The following is a 27,314-nucleotide window of genomic DNA, read 5'->3' as shown; positions in this document are numbered from 1 at the left end:
ATACTGAACTAAATTCTCAAAGAACAAATAAAATATTTTTTAAAAATACTTTCTCACCAGAGAATAAAGAGGAAAAATTAGTATAGGATTTGTGTGCACACAAAATTCTGATTTTAACACAATTCTACCAAATCAGTACATGGCATGTAGAGAGATTTTAGGGCATACAACATGATTCCAGCACTGTTTGGATGCTCTTCTTAGTCTGTAGATACAGAAGTTTGGTGTGTATAATAAGGTAAGTAGGCTAGGCAATCCTTGAAGCAGCTTTATGCTCTGACATTTTACAAACTTGTAGCTCTGACAATGTAATATTTTCAAAGTAATTAGAGTAATATTGAGAATTTCAACATTGATCAATGCATCAGGGAGGGTGGTTTCTGTTGAAAGTAATAAAAACACGTGTCTAAAAATATTTTAAGAAATAAGGGTTAATCATCTCATATTGTGAAATGTCCCAAAATAAACAAAAATGCCAAGAGACTTCTTTCTTCAGTCACACTGTCCAGAAATGAGTAGTATATTTGAATGCCTTTATTCATTAGCAAAGGAGAAATGGAATTTTCTAAATGGATTAAGACCCTCTGGAAATGCATTGTTTTCCTTGAGCATATTGCTACCTGAGCCTCACATGGAAATCGGGACTACTTCAGAATGTAAGAATTAGGTTCACTGCTGCAAAGGCAACTGGTGACATCATTTATTATTAGGATATCCCAGTAGCTTCATTTTTCATTGCATCTGAGTCTGAGAATAACATGGAAAATTAAAGTGTTTAATTTTCTTTATCCAGTGTTTCTTTAGTCATTGGTTCTAATACCACTTCCCACCTCCGTTAGTGTTCTATAAAATGCTGGAGATGCACCTATTTGAGTTCACTCTATTTCTGTCCCTGCTTCACTCCAGAAATTGAAACCATCTGAGTCAAATACAAAAATAAAATGAGGAGTGGGAAAGCCAGGAAAATGGGCAAAATTAACAAACTTCTTATTAGATATCTGATTAGATCAGATGTTCAAGTTCTAGAACAGTTTAACTTTCTATGATTCAAGATCTTGCAGAAGCCAAAGAAAAGGAGCATTATTTATGGAAATGTGGAAGGGTGTGAATGTATTTATATAGGGGGGAACAGAAAAGATGAATATATATGATTCACTTGTCGGGTATTTTTAACTGAAAATAGAACACTTAGTACTGTCATCAGTCAACTCTAAACAACTGGTATGATTCTGTAGAAAAGTTATTCGGAAAAGAGAGCTCTTCATCTCAGTAGAGGGAATATATAAAGTTCATCACCATAAGAAGGATTCTTTCTCACATGACACTTTTCAACCACAATTGATACTGTAATAGCTCCTTCACCACTTTTGGTTTAGGATTTACAGTAGATAGTATGCTCCATGCTCGCTCAGCAGATAGTTATGGTGAAAATGGTATGAAGGACTGGGTAGAGCTAAAGCAGATAAGTAGTTAGGGGTGAAATGGTGGAAGAATTTATAAGCACAATGGAGCTTTCGTTTCATCCAGTGTAAAATGGAGAGAGTGGAATAGCATTAAGAGAAGAAATGCACCGTGAGTGGTGGCACATGCCTTTAATCTCAGTGCTGGGAATGCAGAGGCATGCAGACTTCCATGAGTTCAAGGCAAGCCTGATCTACATAGTGAGTCCCAAGTCAGCCAGGGCTACATAGTGAGACCCAGTCTCTATAATAAAAATGAAAAAAATAAATAAATAAATCCAAGCCCAGGCATAGTGGTGCATGCCTTTAATCCCAGCACTTGAAAGGTAGAGAGGCAGGGAGATCTCTGAGTTCAGGGCTACATTCATCTACATAGTAAGTTCTAGAACAGTCAGAGCTACACAGTGAGACTATTTTGAGGGGAAAAAAAGAAGAGAGAGAGAGAGAAGAAAGAAAGAAAGAAAGAAAGAGAGAAAGAGAAGGAAGAAGGAAGGAAGGAAGGAAGGAAGGAAGGAAGGAAGGAAGGAAGGAAGGAAGGAAGGAAGAAAAGAAAGAAAGAAAACTGCTATACAAAGTAAACTGCTTTGGGGGTGATGTCTTAGTTACTGTTCTATTGAAAAGACACCATGACCAATGCAGCTTATTGAAGAAAGTATCTAATTGGGATCTTGCTTACAGTTTCAGAGGGTTAGACTATAATCGTCATGGTGCGGAGCATGGTAGCCGGCAGGCAGGCATGGCATGGCACTGTGGAGCGGTAGCGAAGGACTTATATCCTGATCTGCAGACAGGAGGGAAATAGAGCAAGACTAGGCTTAGCATGGGTTCTGAAACCTCAAAACACACCCCCAGTGACATACTTCCTCCAACAAGGCCACACTTCCTAATTCTTTCTAAATAAAGTCCACCAACCATAGACCATTCAAATACATGAGCTTATGGGGGCATTTTCATTCAAACCACCACAGGTGATGAGCTGTTATTTCCTTGTAACACATCCATGTGGTAATCCTAGTCATGATGCTGCCCAGTTTCATGAAACTGCATAAGCAGGCACTATTTGCAGCTGAATGTAAAATATCAAAATATGAACTGAGGAAATAGATTTGTCAAATCTTGGAACTCAAATCAAAGAAGTACCTCATTGACTAGTAGAGAATACAAGGAGAGGAGAAGCAGATTTGAGCAAGAGTTGGATGAAAGTTCAGTGTGGGGCATGCTTGAGCCTGAGATGCCTGTGTGTAGAATCTAGCCCAGTGGGTCTCAACCTGTGTGTGAGTCATGACCCTTTAGGGGTCACCTAAGACCATCAGAAAACACAGATATTTGCATTATTATTATTAGTAACAGTAACAAAATTACAGTTATGAAGTAATTTCATGGTTAGGGGTCAGCACACCATGAGGAACTGTATTAAAGGGTCAGAACATTAGGAAGGTTGAGAACCACTCATCTAGACAAAGAGGACTGGAAGAAAATTGAATATGAGTCTAAAGCTCAAAGTCCGAAATGAAGACTGGATTCATGATTGTCTATTTATTGTTCTCTATAGTGATAGCAAATGGGGAATCAGTGAGAACTCTTGATAAGAATACATACAGTAAAAAGGGGAGGAGAGAAAGGCTTAAAACAAACTCTATGGAACAGCAAAGTTCAAATAGAAGAAGATAGAATGGATGTGCACAAAGAAGGCTAAGAAGTGCCAGGCGGTGGTGGCACACGCCTTTAATCCCAGCACTCGGGAGGCAGAGGCAGGCGGATCTCTGTGAGTTCGAGGCCAGCCTGGTCTACAAAGCGAGTTCCAGGAAAGGCACAAAGCTACACAGAGAAACTCTGTCTCGGGGAAAGAAAAAAAAAAAAAGAAGAAGGCTAAGAAGAAAAGATCAAGTAAGATGAAAATCAAGAAGGTATGAGAAGAAGAAAAAAAAACCCAGGAAACAAGATTTTCAAGATCAGTGTCTCAGGTTGAGTAGATGTTATGCAATAAAAGAAGCTTTTTTGTTTTTGTTTTTTGGTTTCTGTTTTGGTTTTGGTTTTAAGCCATTTATTTGATCTTACAATGTTAGTGACTCTGGTAAGTGGGATGCTAATTGGCGAGAGCTGGAGTGCTATACTAGAGTAGACAATGAAGAACAGAAATGAAAATAGATAGTTCTTTCAGATGTTTGGCTGAATAGAAGATGATAAGCTGATTTGAGCAAGGGTTGAATTGATGGGAGGCTTTGGCTTTGAAACATATCAGGTATAATTTATACATCCCCTTAGGTATGAGGAAATCATCAAGGTAAAAGAGAAATACAATAACTGCATTACAATGGGTGAGTGGAGAGAATGATTCCAACAAGGACCCTGTGTGGCACAGCTACCTAGATCCTCGGTGATTATTCCCAGAGCTCCCTGCCTGTTAAGACAACTGTGACCCATGTTTCTCTTGGCTGTCCTTAAGAACATAGGCAGTCTTAACTTAGAAAGAAGACAGCTGAGTAAGGAGCTTCATATCACCTTCCAAGAGCAAAGGCTCAGTTGTTCATAACAGTAGTGATCTATCTGGGCTTACACACTGCTCAGCTTCGTATTTCAATAAAGCAAAATATATTGATGGATGAAGGCAGAAACAAATATATAAACAAGACTGCACAGTTTGTGCTGATAGGAATGTACAGAAGAGGGTGTAGCTACAGCATGAAGATTTGACTCAATCCTTAAGAGCTTACTGTTTCTAAGACTAAACTACAAGACAGCAACATACATGACCAAAGAATTTTATAGAGTTGCTGCCTTTTGAAGTTTTTCAAGTAAATGCTGGATAGAAACCATCCAGACCTTGTGGTGTGAGAAAGACGAGCAAAGTGTTCACATAAAGATATCTCTACAAAAATATAAGAACATTGTGAAATTTATATCTTTTCTACCCTATATTTCAAAACTTACATGCCTCTAATAAGGCAAGTCCTGTCCATGCTACCTAGTTAGAGAAATGATGCAACGGAAGGTTCTTTTTCTGTTACTTAGTCTTCAGCACTTTCTTAGAAAAATGGACCTCAGAAATAAAGTCCTTAATATCAGATCATAATACTCTTCAGTAAAATTCTAAGAATAACTGCTACCCCTTACTGAGAATTTCAATATTGTTGAATTTTCACTGTAAATGATAACTGGGGTACATAAAGATGCTTTTTATATATATTTATATTATACATATTCACTCATACTCTCTATGCTCCTCTCCCTACTCATTAGTCCTCTTTGCTCCTTGGCTTCACTATATTCCTTTTATACACACATACATACATACATGATCTTATATGTCTATAGAAAATATAGAAAACATACATACATTTGTCTTTCTGATACTAGCTTAGTTTGATTGATATGAGTATATCCTAATGAGTATATCAGTTTTCTGCAAATGCCATAACTTCATTCTTCTTTATGACTAAAAAATTCCATTTTGTGTGTGTGTGTGTGTGTGTGTGTGTGTGTGTGTGTGTGTGTGGAGAGAGAGAGAGAGAGAGAGAGAGAGAGAGAGAGAGAGAGAAATACATATATGTGTATACATACAGTCTCATTGTTGTACACTCTTCCATTTTATCTCCACAATCCAAGCATACTTAAAAGGATATTCTGGGTTTTTTTTTGTTGTTGTTCACATCAATGGAGAAGAAAACTGGCAGTGAGAAGGATACATAGTATGCTGTGACCATTGAGTTATAAAGTGATAAAAATCAAGCTCTGAGCATAAACTTTCAGGCCTCAGGTGTGCATTCTTCCAACTTACACATTTTCAAAATTGGAGCTGATCAAATATCATTCTATTTAGCCAAGAAATGAATGCCACTTGGTTGAGGGCTATGCTGTTTAGTCACAGAACATGTGTTTAGTGACAGTTAGGAAATAGTTTAATAAAATCTAATCATCTCGAGAAATGAAATTTGCTTTGGCAATAAAATCAGCCATTTGCTCAAAATCAATATATTTTTAACTAAAATGTGAGCTCGACAACTCTCAGTACAAACTCTGAAGTATTACATCCCTTTCTACGTAACCAGGTTTTTCACTTCAGGGAATGAATTGATTCTGAAAGGAGTCAGATCTTTATTTTCATTGCTTTATTTCAGTCTTTCTGCTCTGCCCTGCCTCTCATGCTTAGATACAAACAATGGAATTGGGAGTTAGACCAACAGTAACTCTGAGAGCTTGATCTACTACTTGGAGAAAGCCTAATGCTACAACAAAATTCAACCTGACAACAGACACACAAGCACAGATAATACTAATTCCCAATTGCCTATAAGGCACATACTTCGATTTGTTGCCTTTTTCTAGTTGTTTTTAAACATACAACATTTACTTCAAAGTAAGTTTCCATTTATAAAATAATAGATTTTTAAATTCCCAGCAAATCTATCCCTGCTCAATAATAGTTCAACAAGGCAGTTTAGAAATACATTAATGAGCAAAAAACACACATTAAGAAACCACAGGTAAGGTTGGATTGATGTTTTTTCATAGTGAGGCTATACTTTCAAAGACTTATTTATACATTTATTTTTATGTGCATGTATATATGTCTGTATGAGTTTATGTGTGTCATATGTGTGCAAGTACCCACAGAGGCCAGAAAAGTTTTGGATCCCCTGGAACTGGAGTTATGGGTGTCTTTTGTCTGGCCAGTATGGGTGCTAGGAACCAATCTCAGGTCCTCTGCAAGAGCAGTAAGAGCAGGAGCCATCCCTTCAGCCCCTAATGTCATCTTGGACACATGATGTGATGGCAGAGTACTAAAAAAACCCTACCTCTATCTCTTCATCTAATGTTACACAACTGTTTATTTGAATCATACTACAGTTTTGTATTAGTCTACATCTATACCTTGTCATTTGATTCAGTAAACTTTTTTATATTCTGCTAAAATCTAATATCTTCACTATATTTCCCATCCTTGCATCAGCTATGGATTTTAATGACTGTCTTTCATGTCTTCATCCATAAAAAAACCAAAGATGCAGGATAACTAGTTCAGTTATTAGTTAGATTATGGGCCACCCATTTGATCTATCATCTATGGGCTGTGATTCACACTAGACAAGAAAATCAATACAACAACCTATTATAAACTTTTTTTCCAACAATGAAACTCAAAGGAAAATTCAGACTCTATTATATTTGGTAAGGCTAAGTATTATTTCAGGAAAATATTATTTCAACAGACTAATGGTGCAAAAATAGTTCTGTGTGTAGGTCATATGCAAAATAGGTATGAAGCCATTCATCTCGTCAATGTTTGCCCAACATATCCACAAAGGGATCGTGTAACTCAAAGATTCCATGAAGTGTTTGGAGCTGTTTAAAGGAAATAAGAATTGCTTTACAAAATCTGTTTGCCCTCATATGATCCATAAACACTACTTCCGGATCACAGAATAAGTAGATAACTGTTTTATAAAAATGCATTGGAGAGTACCTTTTTCCTGAACCAAGCACCTTCCAAGAAGTTTATGGGACACAATCTAGTTCTTCTTGAAGTCTGATCTATGTTTAACCCTGATTGTCAATCATCCACTAGTTTTAAATAATAATGTACTCTTAAAAAAAGAAAAAGGAAAAAAAATGATTCCCAAAGCCCATTTGCAAGTTCTTTCTAAGAGGTAATTCTTCCCAGCCACAGGGAGTGGGGGGGGGGATAAAAACCTTGAATTCAGTTTAAAAAGTTAAGTTTTCTTTTAAAATCCTTTCGCCCATCTTGGGCTTTAGTAACTTTGAATCGATATTCTTTGTGGCCATTTTCCTTAACAGAAAAAAAAAAAAAAAAAAAAAAAAAAAAAACTTCCCATCTCTCTCATCCATCAGCATTATACCACCTGCCCCAAGCAACAGACCTCTGGCTTTCCTGGCTGTCTTCCACTCTCTACATAACTGAAAAAGCCATTTTCTCTTGTCCTTAAAATTTTTTGCAAGCGTCAAATAAACTACAACTGGATAGACGGAGAAATATAAAGCATCCTTTTCAAAAATCTACATGCCAATTCTTTTATACAGTAGATTCAGCATTTTCTGTTGTTTTTTAAAATGCATATGTAATAAGAGTCAAGCATAAAAAGTTACAGCAATCTTGGGAGAAAACAATAAAAAGAAATAGCAATTTAAGAGGGGAAAGGCGCCTCTATTTTCCTTTCTTCAACTCTCACCTCATGTCTCTCATTGTCTCTCTCGGCCGTGCAAACCCTTTCACATGTATAGAATGTCCTCCTTCACCCTGAGTGATGCAGATGATACGGAAACGCCAGTTTTTCAGGGGTTCCTTGCCTTTCTTTGTGCACACTGAATGAGAACAGAATTAGATCTCTCGAATAAAGGCCATTATAAGTGAAATTCCCTGCAGGGACTGACTTCCGAATTTGTGAAACTCTGTAGGGAATCAAGAAAATCTGAATTATAATAAGTTTGCTTGAATAAAGGGATCTCCCAGGGAAAAAAAGAAAGTTTATTTTAAAAGTTCCTGCTACTAGAGATGAAAATCCCACCACCTCAACTCCCACCACACCCTCTCAATGCTCCAGTAAATGTGAAGTCTGTCTCACTGTCAATGCAAAGAAAATGTCCATGGTGACCCTATATAATTCAAATAGAGATATATGTGCTAGAAGGAGGGGGTAGGTTGCAGGCTAACAGCAAGATATAGAAGATAAAGCTAACATACCTGAAATATATATCTTAGCTAGCAATATGGTGGGCAACAGGCACAGAAAGAAATGATGGCAAAACAAACAAGGGACACTTGAGGGTGGCAAGATGATGTAATGACAGATGACTACGGCCCAGAGAGTGCACAGAAAGTCCTTTTATAGCTCCAGGGTCAGTTGCTTATACCCTCCACATTAGGAGTGGTAACCTTAACCAACTGAAATAACCATTTACATAATAATTGCCAAGTAATGGATTGGTTGCCAACAAAAATCCTACCAGCCAACCCTCCACTGGAATTTTGTGTCTTCTTTCATTTTTTTCCGTGCCTGGACCACAATAGAACAGCAATGTAGCGGCTCAGCAATTAGTTATTTCAGGAGCTCAAACATGCACTCAATCAAATCACCAGCTAGATGGGCATGTAGAAAGAAAGAGATACCTACTTCAATCCACATAACAACCATATTTTGCTGCCACAGAATATAGTAGTAATCAGAGTCGTTTAAATGTCTTATTTTGCAGCCCTACTAACACCATTTTTTACATTAATTCCTTAGGAGTTCCTAATGGCTTTCCATGCTACTCACTTGTAAATGAAAGTTATGTTCAACTTTCATTTTAAGGCAATAAATTGTATTAAAAGTGCTAAATAGCCACTATTTTAGTTGCCATTTAGTCATTTTAAAAACCTTTCTTAATCATTAGTTCTGCTCTCCTCTGAAATAGTAATATAGAGAAGTTCACTTTTGTCTAGTTCTTGACCCAAGAGAAGGTTCTCTATAATTTCAGTTTTAGCACTACGTTGTTCTTTTTTTAACTGACACTAGAATTCTAGAGCTGGTTAATTATTCCTCCTTATGTCCACTAATTCAATAAATTACCCAATTGTTGATTAAGTGGCCTCTCTTTTTTAATGGGAAAGCACTTGCTAAAGTATGAAGTGCTTTACAAATATAGAGGGTGATGTAAGATGGTAATTGGCATCTTCAGGAAATGTTTTCTGCCGATTCATCATATGCTTGCTAATATGGGAGGACACAAGAAAAAAATAAGTTTGCAAGGTGGTTATTCTGATTTTGTAATATGTGTTGTTGTCAGTGTCTAATTTAAATGTAATTCTGGATAATGTTATTTATTGCTTATGCAGCCAAAACCCAATCTTCTATCTCTGTCACATGCAGGAAAAAAAAATAAAAATAAAAACACCCTATGGAACTGGGAAGGCCAGCCAGACTTTTCTTTCTGCCTTTAATAGGAGATTCAAGAGACAAATTCAGGTCTTTTAGGTAGCTTTTCCTTCACAGTAATACCAATATAGAGTCAATAAAGCACAGTGGTTAGGAACACAGAGTGCTTAATTTCAAATCCTAGATCTATGCATGATGGATGTCCTTGGAAAAAATTGTTTACCTATAAATGGGAATGATAATGTACCTGCCTTGTATGGAGGTTGTAAAGATTCAGTGAGGTCAATATGTATAAATCATTTAACAGAGTGTTTGGCTTACAAGTGCTCAATGAAATACTATGCTAGTAATAGGAATAATAGTAGCAGTATTTGACCTTGCTTTCTCAATATAGAGAATTGAACTGATAATTGAAAGGATTAGAGTAAAAAGAACTAGAGAGTAAGTTTAGAATTCATAAAGAAATTAGACAAAACTTCTAACCATTGCATGAAAGTGTACCTTTTTCAGAGAGGCAAATATTGGTGGGTGTAGTAACCACATGTTCCAGAAACTGATCATAGCTTGCTTTGACCTTCATAGAGGATGTCTTTGGCATAATGCTGATGTGAAGTTCTATATAGATCACTTAGTGGATGACTGTGATAGTCTTTGAATGGTGCCCCAAATCCTTCATTTTCTTTCTATTTTCAAGAACTGATATGCTGATTGTGGAGCTAAGGCTGGAATATACTGGAACTGCATACACCTGTGTATTTGAAAATTTTAGATCATCTCCCATCTCTTTAAACATGAGAGGTGAAGGCAGTTTATTCAGTGAGTAGCCTGCAGTCACTCTAGATGGGCCAGTTTCGCCAAAAAATCAAATAAATATTAGAGTAGATAACAAAGAAGAGTTTATCTAGGTCAATATGAGAATACTATCATGCTCAAACCAAAACAAAATGAAACAGAAAGGCTCCAAGCTAAGTAAAAAATCAAACGAAGTTTTGAAGCTGCTTTCAGAAGAAAGCAGTGCCCCATGGATTTTTTTGAATCAAGTTTAGTCTGTGAGCCCTTTCACCTACCCAATGACTCTCATTTGCTATTGTTGTTTGTTTTAATTTTGGCTTTTTGGGGGTTTGTTGGTTTGTTTCAAGACATTCAAGTACTAAGCATGTCTATCAGGGTTTTTAGTCTAATATAAAAGATTTACCAAAATGATAAACTGGGAGAAATGTGGCAACAAGATTATTTACAGGCTTCCTTTACATATGTTTGTTCTCCAAATTCACTTAAATAGTTTTAACTACACTTGGGCCTACATCTCTCAAGTAAATATATTATCAGTAAACTCTAATACAATAACCTGTTATTGCAAATATTTGCATTGATGTCTCCAAGTTGACAGTACAAGCCACTTGTATACAAAGCAGAAAATAGCAGTCCCAAACCTTCAACTTTTTTAGCATATCCAAATTCTGCTGAAATGTCTGCACAGAAGCAAATAGGCAGAGTTTTCAGGTGCCTTAAAATAAAAGTCAAGTACCGTGTTCAATGCTATATCGAAACCGTAATTTATCACATAAATAAAACTCCCTCAGCAATGTCCTCTTTCCACACAAAGGACAATGGCACGTTAGCTCTTATTAAAACTATTAAGCACCCGAGGAAAAGCATCTCCAAAGTTCAGGAAGAGTCACAAAATGCAGAGCTGGCAAACTACTTTTGAACCATGCATTCTACTCGTTTTGCGTGGCATGCTCCATGACCTGAGGTGACCCTGAAGCTAACTAAGACACAGAAATACCTGGCTGATAAACTCAGTGGCTGGTTTCTACATGTTTTAGGACAGTATTCCAGCATAAGCCAGCTGGCCTCTTTATATTTATGGCCATCCCTTTAAGTATAGCCCCAAATCCCTCTTAATTGTAGGAAGGGGAAATAAAAATCAACACCAACCCTTCTTTATTGATGAAAACACAATTTAAAGATGGTGTTCTATATAACAAAAGGGTCATCTAGTCATGTAAAAGTCAGCATATTTGACAATGTAAACAAAGGAGCATGCAAAGCATTTACCAACAGAGTATATTTGTTGATAGGACTTATCCTGTGACACATTCTCTCTTTTTAGGCACAGAATTCATTTGATAAATAAATATTTTGAGTCCAAAACATTTGGAAAGTTTGATAATCAAGTATGTGGTATGGTTTATTCCAGTAAATGTTGTAAAATTCCAATTTTTAAGGACAAAAGTTAGTCAAGCCTACAAAATACAGCTTTCTCTCTTAGTGTCTACAATGTCCATGTGAAAATAAACTGAAGTACATTCTCATATCAGTCTAGTTCACCTCTCACTACACTTCCATTGCCCAAATCCAGGGGAAGACCATTATGAAGGAATGATCCCAATCTAACAAGGTAACTATTAAGTGGGAATATAAAAGAAATGCAGTAGTATATACTCAACACATTACTGTTTCAAAACAAAATTCTGCACACATAGAAAATATTGTCATAGGTCAACCTCATAAACATTAAGTACAGAGCTATAACTCCAAAGGCATGTGGGTAAATCATATAGCCTAATATAAAACTGTCCTCAAATATCACAAGAATGAGACGGTTGTACAGAATAATAGCATTTCAACAATGTCAGAAAAGTTCTAGTTAAAGTCATTCACAATAGAATTCCTAGCATACAAGTTTATTTTACGTGGATCTTTTTTATCTTAATGGCAGTTTTAATACCTATTACTTCAGCGCATCCCAGAACAGTTAGTGTATGGAGGAAGTCATCAACTATTAATAGTGTGGCCCTTGATAGTTTTTGTTCATCTTTACTATTTCACATTTACCAGCATCTTCGCTTAATTTATGTTGATGTGATAAAATACTCTAATATAAACAATTTAAAGGGTAAAGGTGCTTAATCTTAGTTGACAGTGTAAGACTCAGTACATCATGTCAGGGAAGTCAAGGCAATAGCATAGTTGAGCAGCTAGTTAGTTGTGTTATGTCCACATTCAGAAGAACCTAACAAATGCATGCATGCTCTCCCCAGTTAACTTTCTCTTTTCTTCCAGTCCTGGACCCCAAATCCAGAGAAGGGTTCCACCCAACAATGGGACAGGTCTTACCACATCAATTAACATAATTAAGATAATCCCTCACAGATGTTCTTAGAGACCTTTCTCTCCGGATGATTCTAGATTGTGTGAAGTTGACAATTGAGACTAAACATCATAATTGCATAATGGCCTACAGCAATGTATTCCTCTTCCTTTATTCTTGTATTTGGATTCATTCTGTAAATATTAGTTGAGACCCAGTGAGAAAATAGAAAGTACATAATTATTATAGCACTATTTAATACATGGGATGGACTGCACAGGTACTAAACAGATTACAAAAACTACAAATACCTTCAGGAAATGGCTACCACCTCTTTGCCTGGGAAACAAAAAGAAGGGTTTGAGATTGTTAGAACCTAGAAACTTGGGAGTTTTCTTCCATGGAGGTAGGACATAGTCTGTTGAGAAAAGGATGCTAGCATTCTCACATTAAGAATGTACTAATAGCAAAATTTGATGTTGGTGCCTATAAGCCTCAGACTATGCAAATTAGCTGGAAAGTGCAGCCAGCTATTGCTGCCAGAATGAAGGACTACTATTGAGGTGATGTTGACAGGAACAGAAAGCAAGCAGGAAAGAACAAGTCCCTTCTCACTGTTTGAGCCTCCCAGCATACCTTATTTTCTGTATTGTCAGAATCTATCAGAAATCCAGCTGGCAAAATAGAACATGTAGATAGCATAGTCTCAACCCCAGCATCACAAAGCAATGTCTTTAAAGGGGTGAGTTTGGAGCTGTGAGACAGTAACTTAATAACTATCGTACTGTGCAATGAGGTGTTAGATTTTCATGTCATTGTTGCTGCTGGAGTCACTCAGATATGCTTACAGTTTGAATGAAACATTAATTAGAGTGGACTGTTTGCCACAGAGGATTTCATCATTACTGAATCTGTAAGAAGCTGTTATTTAAAGACTTCAACCAGCGCTGTTCGATGTGTTGTGAGGGTGATTTTTGATTCCCCACTCATTAAAACGCAGGTATTCAATATTCATCACCTGTTTTTTTGTTGTTGTTGTTGTTTTGTTCAGACTCAAGTCTATAATCTGAATGCTTCCTTAAATTATTCTGTGTATGTGCTAAGTGGTCAGATGGTCAATCTCCAGAGTTCTGGAAGCATAAGCTTGGGCTGGACCATCTGTTGAGTATGTGTGATTTTGTCTTTCACACAGGGAAGTAGTGGGCAAAACCCGGAAGCGCATTGAAGCCCTAATGAAAATATAACCAGTTAAATCCTCCTTCTAAATATTCATTAGGCCATCTGCTGTTATTAATATCCTTATCACGTGGAAACATTACAGAGTTAAAATGAGAGAATTGTGGAATTCTAGTCTAACTTGAAAAGAACTTCAGAGAAGAGCAATCATGAGTTGTAATGTTTTCTCTTCCCATTCAAAGCCATGCCCACTTATATCTTCACATCTCCATGGTGAAATTTTTTAATAGTTTCTTCCTGAAATATTACATCAGCAAGAAGGGTTAGCAGTAGCTACAGAAATGAAAACATAATCTCAGAGTGGCTGATCAATGAAATCAGACCATTTCATAAAAGCCATGCACTCATACTTCTGGCCTGTAAATTGCTCTAGGTACCAAAGGGAATTGGAAGCTTGGCCTATCTTTTTGAGCCAATGCTATAATATTAACAACCTGCAACAGACAAGTTTCTGCAACTTCTCAGCAGAAAGCAACCTAAGGATGATTTGGGGGACTTCTCTTTAAGCCCCAGGCTTTTCTGTTCAAGCAAAAACTTGGCTCTGGGGAGGGCAAGAGTTCCATTTCCTGCACAAAGACACAGAGTCATCTCCTCACTGAACTATCACAGAACTCACTCTCGTCACCTGGCCTAAGGGAATTTTATATTTCCCTAGACAGTTGACTGCTTGACCCTCCTTCAGCCAGTCAGTCCCCCACAGTGATGAACATGCAATAAGTATGTACTAAATACATGTAAAATTAAAATAGAGACTCGAAAGAGAAAAGAGTAAAGCTTGCATGTTCCTCTCCCCACTTCTACAAGCACTGAAAGGGTTAATTTCTTTGACTGCAATGATAAAACCCAAGATACAACAGACACAAATAGTAAATTGGCAAGTAGCATCATGTAAGTAGCATCATGTACAATATGTTCTTCTTACAATAACAATCGAATTTACAAACAAATTAGCTGTGGAGTCTGAAGGACATTCGGTAGTTTTCACACTGGGCCTTCATCTCCTGCTGATAGATGACTTTGACTGTAAATTGAAAAGTGGAAGTGGTTCAACATTCTGTGTATTCACAAGTGCCATTTCCAAAATTGAGGCTTCAGAAAGGAGATGCCAGAAAGGGTCGACGGAAACTCAGAGCAATTATGCCTGTTATTAAGATGAGCTACTGGCAATTACACAGCACACTCATAGGGAATATGTACGTGCTGATTGTTCTTAGGGAGCCTGTATGAACAAACTTTTAGAGCACCCATCAGACTTTGGGTCTCTAGCGGAAGTGAGAATTTCCAGGCTCTCCAAAAGTATGCTTTTGGACAGGGATTATGGACCCAGGAGCCATCTTAGAAGAGATACGTGCTTTTTCTCTTAATGAGCCTAAATGAAACCCCTATATTAACAGAAGGGCTTCTCTCGCTGTTTCTTTCCTCTAGAATAATCATCCCCAAGATTTTTTGTCTCTGGACCCCTTTGCAGTCCTGAAAACTGTTGACATATTCAAAGATATGCTCCCTGAGCCTTAATTGCATTGTAGGTCTATCATTTGGAACTGGGCTCCAGAATGTCTGAATGTTTTATTGGTTGAAGTTTTCTGTAAATGGCCTTTGTCTGTTGCAATAAGATTCTTTGATGAAGGATGAGAACTATACTTCTCTAGGGAATGGGAAAAATATTTAGAATGTTAGGGATTGTGCTGGTTTAGTAAAGTGGCAACTGTAGATTGTTATCCAAGATCTATGACTTCGTAAGTCCTGAAGAGTTTACTAGGTTTGCAGTACCAGGAATGATTTCCCTCTTATTCAATAGGTCTTAAGTCAATTAGACAGCACTTGGTTACCACTAGGGTTATTGTGCCATACCAGTCATTGTGATTCATTGTTACCATAGCTGGGTAGGACTTTGAGTTGCTTCTCTCTTTGGAAGATTACATGACACATTTTGATATCATGAAAGCTAGTCATCAGGGAAGAGGCTTTCAGGTCAGTTCCAGCTTCAGAGGCCTCTGGGCCCTGTGTCTAAAGTGCATGATGTCTTCAGCAATTGAAACTTACCTTCCAACTCTGGGGGTGCAATTAAGGGCAATAGTAATAGCCAGAATGTTTTAGGATTCTCTACAACTCTGACCAACAACTCAAAAAAGGACTTTTCATACCTAGTGTTTTGTTTTGTTCTTTCTTTTAATGGTCTTTGGTCCTTGGAGGGAACATTGCTAGCCTAAATGGGAAATTTTCATTTAAACTGTAAATGTATATTTGTACAATTAGTTACATGTATTATAGGTATTTTTAGGTAGACTGTTAATAGTATGATTCCTCATAACTTTCAGACATCCTTACTGTTTTTTTAACCCTCCTTTCTTGATCTTCTGTATTTATTTCTCTCCTTCTCCCTGAATCAATCCCCTTCCATTTTTCCTACTTCTCTTATTGGATCACTCATACCCTGCTAGTCCCCTCACCATTGCAAAGAGCTTTTCTTTGTATAAGTTTTATCATGTCAGTATTTACCTCATTTGAAGCTAAGAGCATGGTTATTGCTTGCTGTTTTTGTTTGCCAAAGGTTAGATTTAGGGATTTGTTGGTTTTGCTTTTGTTGTATAATGCATGCTGGCCTCAACTCTCATTTACTCTATGTTTCTGTGTGCTGAGAATACAGATGCATGCCATCACACCTGGATTTTAGCATGACTTTTTAAACTAAAGGCATACAAGCTTCAGGTATCCTTTAGAAAACTCAACTCTAAACTCATGAACAAGTATATAGTAGCAAATTGCTTTATTAATAATTTTGATCTCAAAGACTTCCTAAAAGAGTTCCAATCTCCTAAGTCCCTAAATCAAACTTGGAATCCCATATTTCATTAATTCTAAGATATAATGGACATAAGTTTGATAGCTTTGGGAGTTGTTCATAACTCTTCAATTAAACATGCATTGATTGTAGGACATGATTACCAGAAAAGTGAAAATATGAAAGGAGTAGCAAATGGTCTTGAAAATGGTAGAAACATAGCAACTTTCACTAACATCAGTCAGCATCTGTGAAGCAGATTAGTGACAAAAACATATTGATGAAACAGTACTTTTTAGTGTCTACTTGCATGTTATAATATATATATATACTTTTGTGGACTGAAATGATTACAGGCGATAAAGCACTGGTGTTTTCACTCAACAAACATTTGACAAGTGTAACTCTAGATGTATTATAAACTAAATGGGTCTTCATCCTTACCCTTTTGCACTCATAGACCTGGTAGAAGATGTAGGCATCCAAACAAGTATTCCTAACACAAAAACACTAAATATAATTGAGAGTCATATGGATCTAGAAAAACTGCTTAAACTGCTTGAAGATGGAGCCACAGGTATTCAATAATGCTTGAAGTTTATCATTAAGTTGGAGCAATTTTCCATCCTTTCAATGAAGGGCTGTCCTACATAATGGCTAGAATTGGAGCTTACTGTGTTAATTAAAATAAGAGAACCCCAAAAAGACAGATACTGCATGGTCTTACTCATATAAAAATGTTGATCTCACACAAGTTGAAGTAGAATGGAGTTTACCAGAGGCTGAGGAAAACAGTGGGGGAATGAGGGATAGCAAAAGGCTGATCAATGGGGAGGGATTAAGGAACAGTTGAAAAGGAACAAATTATTCTGGTGTGCTAGTTACAGTTCAGTAACTATAGGCAATAATTAAGCAACCGTATGTTTCAAAAGGCTAAAAGTCAGGGTTTTGAAAGTTTATACCACAGAAAAAGTTCTTGAGGAGATAAATATATTTAATCTGATTTAAACATTATAGAATATATACATATATCAAAACTTTACATAGTACTTTACTAATATGAACAACCTTTAGGATTTTTTTAAAGATCTATTTATTTATTTATTTATTTATTTATTTATTTATTTATTTATTATGTATACAGTGTTCTGCCTACATGCCAGAAATAGGCACCAGATTGAAATATAGATGTTTGTAAGCCACCATGAGGATGCTGTGAATTGAACTCAGGTCCTCTGGAAGTGCAGCCAATGTCTTTAACCTCTGAGTCATCTCTCCAGCCCCCTAGAGTTTTTTATATACCAGTTAAAAGAAACAATTCTAAAAGACTGCCATTGTTGTATTTCCCACATTGACCAAAATATTAATTTACTTCAATTCAATTTACCTTAATTTTGTAAATACAGGTGATTTCTCCAAAGAGGAAACACTAGAAATTTGTTAGACCAGTGTATCTATAAAGGTATAATCAGTAGCTCCAGTCAAAATGAGAATCTAACAACTAGAGCATCATATTCATTTTTATTATATTCCATTGAGAATAACAGAAATCCTCAATAAAACACAGGTGCAAACAAGATAGCAGGCAGAATAGATGCATTTTTCAGGATTGAGGTGGAAGATTCACAAATTCATCCAGGATCCAAGCTCCTGCAATTACTATTGCCTGAGCACATAACTTCCATTTCTGAGGTGGGTAAGCACTGGGCCATGCCTTAAGCAAAGAGCTGTGACATGTACAGAGAGCATTCTCGCCAGAGGAAAACTGACCCATAAGCTCCAAACCAAAAGATGACGACATGCAGCCCAGAGCCAACCAATTAACGCCACAGCAGCTAGGAGCAAAGCTGGCCAAAAAGCCACATATATAAACCTCAGCCCTTTGTTTAATAAATGAGATTGCTTGCAACCTCCCAGAGTCTGTGTCATTGACTCTGCATCTACACACCCCCTGCCCCTGGGATCAGAGACAGTGAGACCCCAGCTGCAGAGCCAGCAACACATTTCTAAGCCATGTCATGGTCCAAATTGTCTGGCAAAACTTTCACCATTCATGTATCCCAAGATACAGCTGAGATCATAGAAAGCTTCTTCCAGATCAGTTGACTCTCTGTTGAGCAATCTTTATTACATACACTTGTAGCTCTGGATGATTCCACACTTCTTCTTATATCATACTACCTGGAACTTTATCATATGGACACAGCTAACTGCAAACAATGTTTTGTTCTAAATTGTAAAGTGTATTATATAATAATGGAGATTGGCCATTAAGGAGGAAAAATTGAATCAGTTATGGGGTAGGCCTACAACTGGAGGTTTCTGACACAGGAATATCAATAGGCACCCATTTGAGATTTCATACTGACCTAATCTGAGCATCTTCAAATTAAAAAAGGGAGAAATGCTACCTAGATAAATTTTGGTTTTCCCATATTGCTAAAAAGATGGCACTTAAAAGAATAATGTCTCTAAATGAGCTTGCTTATAAAGGTGTAAATTATTAGAAAATGAAATATGCCAAGACTACTTGGGAGATCTTGTTCCTTTTGTGTAGGGTCTAGGGAACACTTTGTTTTGCTTTCTTTCCCTCACTTCAAAATTAACTTAAGAACATTGAGGCATATACAGTTTAGTCTATGTGCTCTGTAGTAGACTAATTCTAAAGATCAGCCTAATTGTAAGTTAGGATTAGATTGACCCTACCTATTCATTTTTAATGAATGCTGCAACTTAAACTTCCATTTTCTCAGGGGCTCTCATTGGACAGCTGTGGAGACAGACTATGTGGATGCTTTTGAGCAAATGTTAAAAGGTTCTTCAAAGTGTCCAGCCATTATGAGGAGCTAAAGAGTGTGGATCTGAGATAACGTGAAATAGTTTACTTGTTGACAAGGCTATGGAATCTTGATAAATTTCACCTTCTAATAACTTCTACTCTTTAAAAGCACAATCAATAGGGGCAGTCACTCTCAAAGGTGTCATAATGATTTCCAAGTGAAAAAGAAAAAAATACTTTCTCCAGGCAGCATTTCCCTTCTTTTATAAATTTGAAGATGCTTAGACACTATCAGTGTCAAGAAATGAGAATGCCATTTGAAAACTGACAAAAAGTGATTCTAACAATCTGGGGTTGTCAGCTTTTAGAAGCATGGGGACATCTAACATGGTGCTGGCAGAACACCTGGTACAGAGCATTCAGTCCCATCATTCCATTGTCCCCAAGGCTGGCATACCTCAAAGGAGATAATCATACACTTCCTGAAAAGTCCTACTGAAGAAGCCTCAGAGCTCAAAGTCAAGCAGCCACTTGTTAAATGAAGCATAAAGCTCTGAGTAGACTAAAGGAGGGATATCAGAAGTTATGTCTAGGATGCAAGGCAGGATCTTCTGCAAAATAGCTAGTCTCTAACCCAGTGTAACTTTGGGGAAAGAACTTGTTAGCCAATTGGTGGTGATTGCAGAATACTGAAATAATCATATTTTATCTTTGAGGCATTTCTACCATAGTTAATTTCTTAAAGTGACTGCAGTGGGGAAAGTAATAATTGATTGCTCTATGCCACTAGCAACCCCTTGTACTTACAGAAAAATAAAGCAAATGATGTCAGCAAGAGACTATAACCTCAATGAGGGGGGTAATCCACTCTCTTCATTAGAACTGGTTTCTTAATATGTGGCATAGTGTGGAAGGTGGAACTAATAGACTTTTAATTGACAGAGAAAGGAAATCAATTTAACATGTTCTGTGCTTGATACTGGGCCAAGAGTCCTGTTATAAATAACAAGTAATAAACCAAACTATTAGCCAGGGAATTGGCTGACAAATGTATGTGAGATAATATATCCCAATATAAGTTAAAGATTTCTTGGAGGTTTTGTTATTTAGAAAGATCCCTAAGGAATAGAGCACACAAGCAAGTGTCTGGTGACATAGAATCACTAGAAATCTTTAAAGAGTATGACCATGTTCTTAAACTTAAGAGTCCATAGCATGTCCAGGGAAGAGAGTATTGCAATAGTTGGATAGAGACAAGATTCACGGACAGGGGTGGGTTTCTGTAACCAGCGTACAACTTGTCCTCAGATCTAGATTAGCTATTCTTTTCAGACCTTTTTCTATGTATTGGACACTCTGGTGATTAAAAAAAAATGTTTGTTTTCATTAAATTCTTACAATTTTTGGAAGGTATCATTTGACTTAATTTTTATGTGAGGAGACTGAAATATTTATATGTTAGTTGATTCTCTGAAGTCACAGCAATAGCAAATCCTAGCATTTAAATTTTTGATCCAGGAGCAGAGACTGAGCTCCTAGTCACTTCACTCTACTACATCTGAGCATTTCTTCCAAGGAGAAAGTACATGACTTTTGCCAAATTCTCATACATTTTTCTGAATCTGAATGAGAAGCAATATCCCAGACTCCAAGTGCCAGGAGATAGGGTCTCTTTATGGTTGGATGGGAGAACAAATTAATGAATGAATGGAATGATGAATGTGTGGTCTCTGGATTGATTGTTCTGTAACTAGTCTTCTTTACCCCCATCTGTCCCTCAAACTTCACCCTAAATAATGTTTCTGAAATAGTAAACTGACCTTGTCAGCTATCCACTTTAAAGATTGCCATTGTCTCTTCGCCATCTACAACTTAAGGCTAAAAGTCTTAGAATATATATCCTTCTAAAGCTTAGTCCAATAGTTCACAACAAAAGATGATTTTGTTCTTTAGGGAACATACATTTTTGCTGTTATTAATGGCAGTAAAGATGCTACTGACATCTATGGAACAATGATGCTAAATACCCTACCAATGCATGGTGCTGACCCCAACTAAAAAAAAAGTCTCTCATTAGAAACCTGGACCTATCCCTTTGCAAACATATAGAGTGCCGTTTACCAATAATAGCTGCCCTGTATTATAGCTGAGAAACCCCAGTCCATAGTCCCCACACTCCCTATGATTTCATGCTTCTTTATTTTATTCGTCTTCCCTCTGCTGAGATCATTCTTCGTCCTTGGTACCTTTGTTCCTTCTTTCAAGTTAATTCTAATTTTCACTTCTAAGAATCTTGTTTGAACTCCCACTTCTGTGGACCCATATCATTCCCAGCATGCATTTATAAGGGCATTTACCTGTGCTATACTGAATGACATATTTCTATATCCACCTTCCATCTCTTAACTATGAGCTGAAGAAGGGCAGAAACATAGGAAATTGAGAATAGAAATCATTGTTCTCAGATAATTATTTTCTGAAGTATATAAAGTGCTAATCCATACTAACTACCTGATACCTATGAAGGACTCAATAAATAGCACTTCTATTAATGACCCAGATTAGTGCTTCTCCAGTTTTGTAAGTACTATAGATCAAGACCAATTCAAAGAAATGGGTAGCACATATTCATATTTAAAGAAATAGGTCAATTTAAGGAAAAATATTAAGCCAACTGTAGTATAGTTGGCACAGGGGTGAATCAAAATTCATGAAAAATCTGATACAGAAAACTGAAGTTTGAGAAAGTATTGAAAGGGAACTGCATTGACTGGACTGTGTTTCTCTAGCTTTAAAAATCCATGCCCATGCAATCATTAATACCACCTAGCACCCCTATCATGTACCAGACACTAGGTTGAACACCACGGTCACCACATATCATTTAAACTATATGATAAGTAAAAATTGAATATTTCATGTATATGCACATGTCCACGTACACACACACACACACACACACACACACACACGATCACTAACCTACTTCCCTGGCTACAGATGAGAGCTTACATCAGAGCTGCGTAAATATAACCTTATTTTCCTAATATTACACAGAACTAAGGGAGAGAACCCTGAGTCAAACTGTTAGAGGGAAGCCAAGTGTACATAACTGATGCTCTATGTCCCCTTCACTGTTCAGTGAGTCCTGTAACTGAGGGCATTTTCAACTTCATATAATCAAAGGGCTCATGTTTAGAATTTGCTTTTACACACAGGTTTTTCTCTACAGGATCCTGCTGTCTTCTACACTGATACTGAGGTCAAAATTAGCTAGAACTTTAAGCCAACCATGGGACTGGTTGACCTGAGAGTCAACTTCCTTCAAGGCAAGTTTTCAATTAGCAGAGGAAGACGGTGCTGTCACGTGCAGACATCCCAGCCAAGGGCTCCTTTCTGCTCAGGGTTATTTCCCAGGGAAGGTTGTTGAGGGATGGGTACATTCCACCAGCTGGAGGCTATGCCAGTGACCTTTAATGCTAGTTTAGCTTAAACACATTTTGACATTTAGAAAAAATTAGTATATTTTTACAAGGTGGGGCAAGCACTGCACATTAGACCTAATGGTTTGCCTGTAGGCCGGGTCAGTAAGCAGAGTCGACAGGGCCTTTGCTGCTGCTCTTGGGTCTCTTTTGACTCCCACTCTGAGAAAATACTTTTTTCTACCACCACATGCAACCCCCCACTTAAAAAAAAAAACAGTTGTACAAATGCCAGCAGCTTCTGGAAGTTAGCCTTAGATCCATCTCAGTAGCATAGAGTTCTAGGATCTCTCCACAAGTAATAGATGCTTATTCCAGCAGCCAGAACAGCTCAAAAACATCACTACATATGTTTGGTTGGGGTGGAAATGCTGTGCTTCTACTGTGTGAGTATAAAGCTCTAGTTCCTTGAAAAATTTACCTGGAAATGGACCTATTTACCATAAGAATGACATAAAAGGAGCTGACAACCTAAAAGCAGTGAAAAGGGCTGTCCTCTAAAACGACGGCCCCCTCGACTACTAAGTAGGCACACATCTTTCATCTGAGCAGATCTCATAGACAAGCTGCCCTGCTGAATCAAATGGGAATTAAAGGGATTCTGTGTAGTTGGCATAGAAAGTGTCTCAAAAGCACAAAGGCCACTTTAGTCACAGAAAACTGCCAGAGGGTAGCTCATTTGATGGGAAAGAAAACAAACAGACACAACGTCTGGTGTATTTTTGAAGCAATATTAAATCTAATAAACATGACACCAATAGTATCGGCTTAAATTGGGTTGAGAGAGTTGGAGAATTTCACAGCTTGTTTTCTCACCACTAGCCTTTCTCTCAGAGGCAGCCTTGATAGCTGAGAACAGAGTCTAAAATATGTTCCTTCCCTAGCTTCTGCCAGGTGTGTGCCATTCCCAGGCCTCTGCCCTGGCTTTGGCTCCCAGAGTGGGGATAATTAGAACGTCATTTCAGCCAGCTTTGTTTTTTCTGGGTCACTGACTTCAGACTCGATCAAAATAGGAGTGTTGTACTGAAATAAATTCAATTCCTCTTCCTCAGCCGGCCCTGACTTATTTCCTAAGGGACCGTGTTCCATAGGACTAGAGCACAAAGACAGATTCTGTACAAGTTTGCTAGTGTATATAGAGGTCCAAGGTGGGGACACGGGGTGAAGGAAGAGTCACCCCTCCACAGTAGCAGCAACAGCAGTGGCAGCAGGAGCTCACTGTCTCTCTGTGGCAGCACACTGACATGCAAAGGCCTCAGACAGACATGCTGAGGAACACATCGACACAAACTGTTCTGGGAGCTGTTGATGCTGGTGTTTAATGTTTATCCAATGGCCTCAGTCTGAAAGGCTTTGTAGAACATGCATAATACAAGCTGAGCTTTATACCCCATTAGCACTCAAATTCCTAGCTGCCCAGAGGCATATGGTACTGACCAGAGAAGGCCAGCATTTGTAGAGGTGGAAGTAGAGGGCACACAGAGATGTGGGAACACGGTGAGGTTGCAAGGCATTTGGGAGACGCTCAGACATGGGGACAGAGGGCCTCCTGTGGTAAAATAAGGGGAAGCCAAAGGCAACCTTTGTTTTCCTCACAGCACCAGTTGCCCACCCTTATAGTGCACAAGTTAAAATAAAGTCCTCATCTCAGACATCAGATTGGGCCTTTTCCCGCATCACTGATCACTGTCCATAAGGTCTCTTTCAGCTGAGGAAGTAGTGGGTCTCAAACTGCAGTGATAGCCCATATCTACTTTACAAACTTCCAGATTCCATGAGAAAGATACAGACATCCATTGGCTTTCACTCAAAGCTAAAAAGAATAGTTACATTACTTTCACTATTTTAGTACTGAATAGGACTTTTTTTTCTGCCTTTGGATAGTAATGACTGGTGATGTAAGAAGTGCAACATGGAGCACAGTTCTCTGAGAAGGGTCTAGGGATGAATAGTCACTATTGGGAAATGTCAGGGCAGGCAGTGAGCCAACTCACATCTAGAAAGTAACTACAATGAAATCATGTTGAGTTTGTGCATCCCCAGCATCTAGCACAGCACTTGGACATGGCACACTAGACACATGCACACATGTGTGCATTGTTTTGTTTTGTTTTGTTTTGTTTTTTCGTCTCTCTGTATTCCCAATACCTTCCATTGCCTTCCTAGTTTATATATCATAATTCCTTACCTGGCCCATCCCAGAAGCCTCCTAACTGGCTACCTGATCCCACCTCTGCCTCCCACATTGTCTAAACAGCGGCCAATACAAACCAAAATATGACCATGCCGTACTCCTACTTAAAGCCCCTCAGTGGCTACCCCCAGCCACAAGAACAAAACTGACTGTGTGCTTCCTTTCATTACCTGATAATATTTGTTTGGCAGAGGTGCCATAACAAAATAGAAAAGATTAGGTGTCTTCAATAAAAAAAAAAATTATTTTCTGAAATCTTTGGCCTCTGGAAAGCAAAGACACAGATGTTGGTTTCTCCTGAGAGCTCTCATTTTTACATTCAGATGGCCATCTTCTTGCTATATCCACATATAAACAACCTCTAAGTGTGTGCAGTCCTAACATCTCCATTATAACCACACTTACAGTTTGGATTAAGGATCCACCCTTACAATCTTAACTACCATAATTTATTCTTTTTTTTGGGGGGGGGTCGAGACAGGCTTTCTCTGTGTAGCTTTGCGCCTTTCCTGGAACTCAATCTGTAAGCCTAGGCTGGCCTCGAACTCACAGAGATTTGTCTGCTTCTGCCTCCTGAGTGCTGGGATTAAAGGCGTGCGCCACCACCGCCTGGCTCCATAATTTATTCTTTAAATGCCCAAGCTCCAAACACAGTCACATTGAAGGTTAGGACCACAAGATATAAATTTGAAAAGGACAAGATTTACTCTGTAATATCTAGTCACTCTCTACCTCCTGATTGGTCTCACTTATTATTTCCACACACTGGAACTATATTAACTTTACTGAAATGTTTATTGTACCCAAGATGAGTCATGCCATCTCTGATGTTTAGGCTTTTACCCAGCCATTTGCTCGGACTCAGACCACTCTTCTCTTACTGGTCACTTCACCCTTGGCTTACATAGCATCTTGTCTGTTAATATACTGACTCCACATTGATGTGAAATTCCCTCAAACCCTTTCTATTGCTTCCTCCTCACAACATGGAGAACAATTGCTAAGAGTTCTTTCAAGGAATCTACTACACCGAAAAGTTGCTTGAGGGCATAGGTTTATGCCATGGAAAAAAATTGCTTTAATCCTTAAAGTTTAGCATAAGACTTAGTCCAGAGAATGTTCTCAGCAAACATTCAGGGAAATCACAAAACAACCTGCTTCTTTGCCAAGGTGGAGGACCAAAGAAGTAAACGAGACCCAGCTAAGTGAGAAGTATGTTCCCACCTAGGACTCCAAATCAAAAGCTATAGGGCTATACCTGCATAATAGACAAGATGGATATTAACTCTATGCTAATGGCAGGCCCGGTCCAAAAAAGCTGTTGATTGAGTAAAATCTGGTTTCCACATCATTTTATTGCCCCAAAAATCTTTAGTATTTTGCTTTTCTAAGCATATACAAGAAAATAAAAGGTGTGTGTGTGTGTGTGTGTGTGTGTGTGTGTGTGTGTGTGTGTTTTGATCCAGAAGTCCTACAGCAAAAGCCTTCAGAATCATCTAGCAGATCTGTAAAAAGACAGATGGTTGGGTTCCCATTCTCTGGGATTATGATACAATGAGTCTAGGATGGAGCCTCAAAATTTGCATTTCTAATCATTTCCCAAGTGATGCTATGGTTGTTGGTCCAGAGACCACGCTGTGAAAACCACTTATCTAGAAGATAGTTCTGGGATTATGGAAAACAATTTATATTGTGTTGAAAATAGCATAGATGATAAATATGCTTAGCAGGCTGTGTGATTATCTATCCATTCCTCATTACCAGACAGCATCAATGTTAGTGAAATCAGTAATAGTACAGAAACAATAAGCTATTTATTACTTTTAAGGTAAAATTGTCTCTAGAAAGATGTAGTAACTTAGTGATGTGTGTTCTGTTCTTTTTATAGGTGCGATTAGAGTGGCCAACAGACCTTACAGTCAATCCCATGGACAACTCATTGTATGTCCTGGATAACAACATCGTGCTGCAAATTTCTGAGAACAGGCGTGTGCGGATCATTGCAGGGCGTCCCATTCACTGCCAGGTGCCCGGCATCGATCATTTCTTGGTCAGCAAAGTAGCAATTCACTCCACTCTGGAGTCAGCTAGGGCCATCAGCGTCTCCCACAGCGGGCTGCTCTTCATCGCTGAAACAGACGAAAGGAAAGTGAACCGCATTCAGCAAGTGACCACCAATGGGGAGATCTCCATCATAGCCGGTGCCCCCACTGACTGCGACTGCAAAATTGATCCCAACTGTGACTGTTTTTCAGGTATGACCTTTTTAGCAATTCACCAGCTCCCCCTCTCTGTTTTCAAAAGCAAAACCTGAATCAGAAAAGCCTAAAGGAAAACAAAAGGAATTCGTATAAACAATTGTGTAAGCTAGTGGAGAAAGCAATGTCTTGGGAGTTAGCTCTGACAGCTG

At 38.0% G+C, this 27,314-nt stretch overlaps 1 protein-coding gene across 4 annotated transcripts in view; it reads left to right on the top strand.

Moving 5' to 3' along the window:
* Tenm1 (teneurin transmembrane protein 1) overlaps positions 1-27,314 on the top strand; it is an 829,897-nt gene that overhangs the window by 759,254 nt on the left and 43,329 nt on the right. For all 4 annotated transcript variants that reach the window (XM_028881639.1, XM_028881638.2, XM_028881636.2 and 1 more), the window contains one exon: positions 26,793-27,159. In XM_028881639.1, coding sequence (XP_028737472.1) covers positions 26,793-27,159 — 367 coding nt within the window. The remainder of the gene's footprint in view (positions 1-26,792; positions 27,160-27,314) is intronic.

The sequence above is a fragment of the Peromyscus leucopus genome, chromosome X (genome assembly GCF_004664715.2).
Source record: "Peromyscus leucopus breed LL Stock chromosome X, UCI_PerLeu_2.1, whole genome shotgun sequence".
Taxonomy (NCBI): Eukaryota; Metazoa; Chordata; class Mammalia; order Rodentia; family Cricetidae; genus Peromyscus; species Peromyscus leucopus.
Note: the sequence above shows the minus strand (reverse complement) of the source record. Positions and strands in the feature narration are given on the sequence as shown.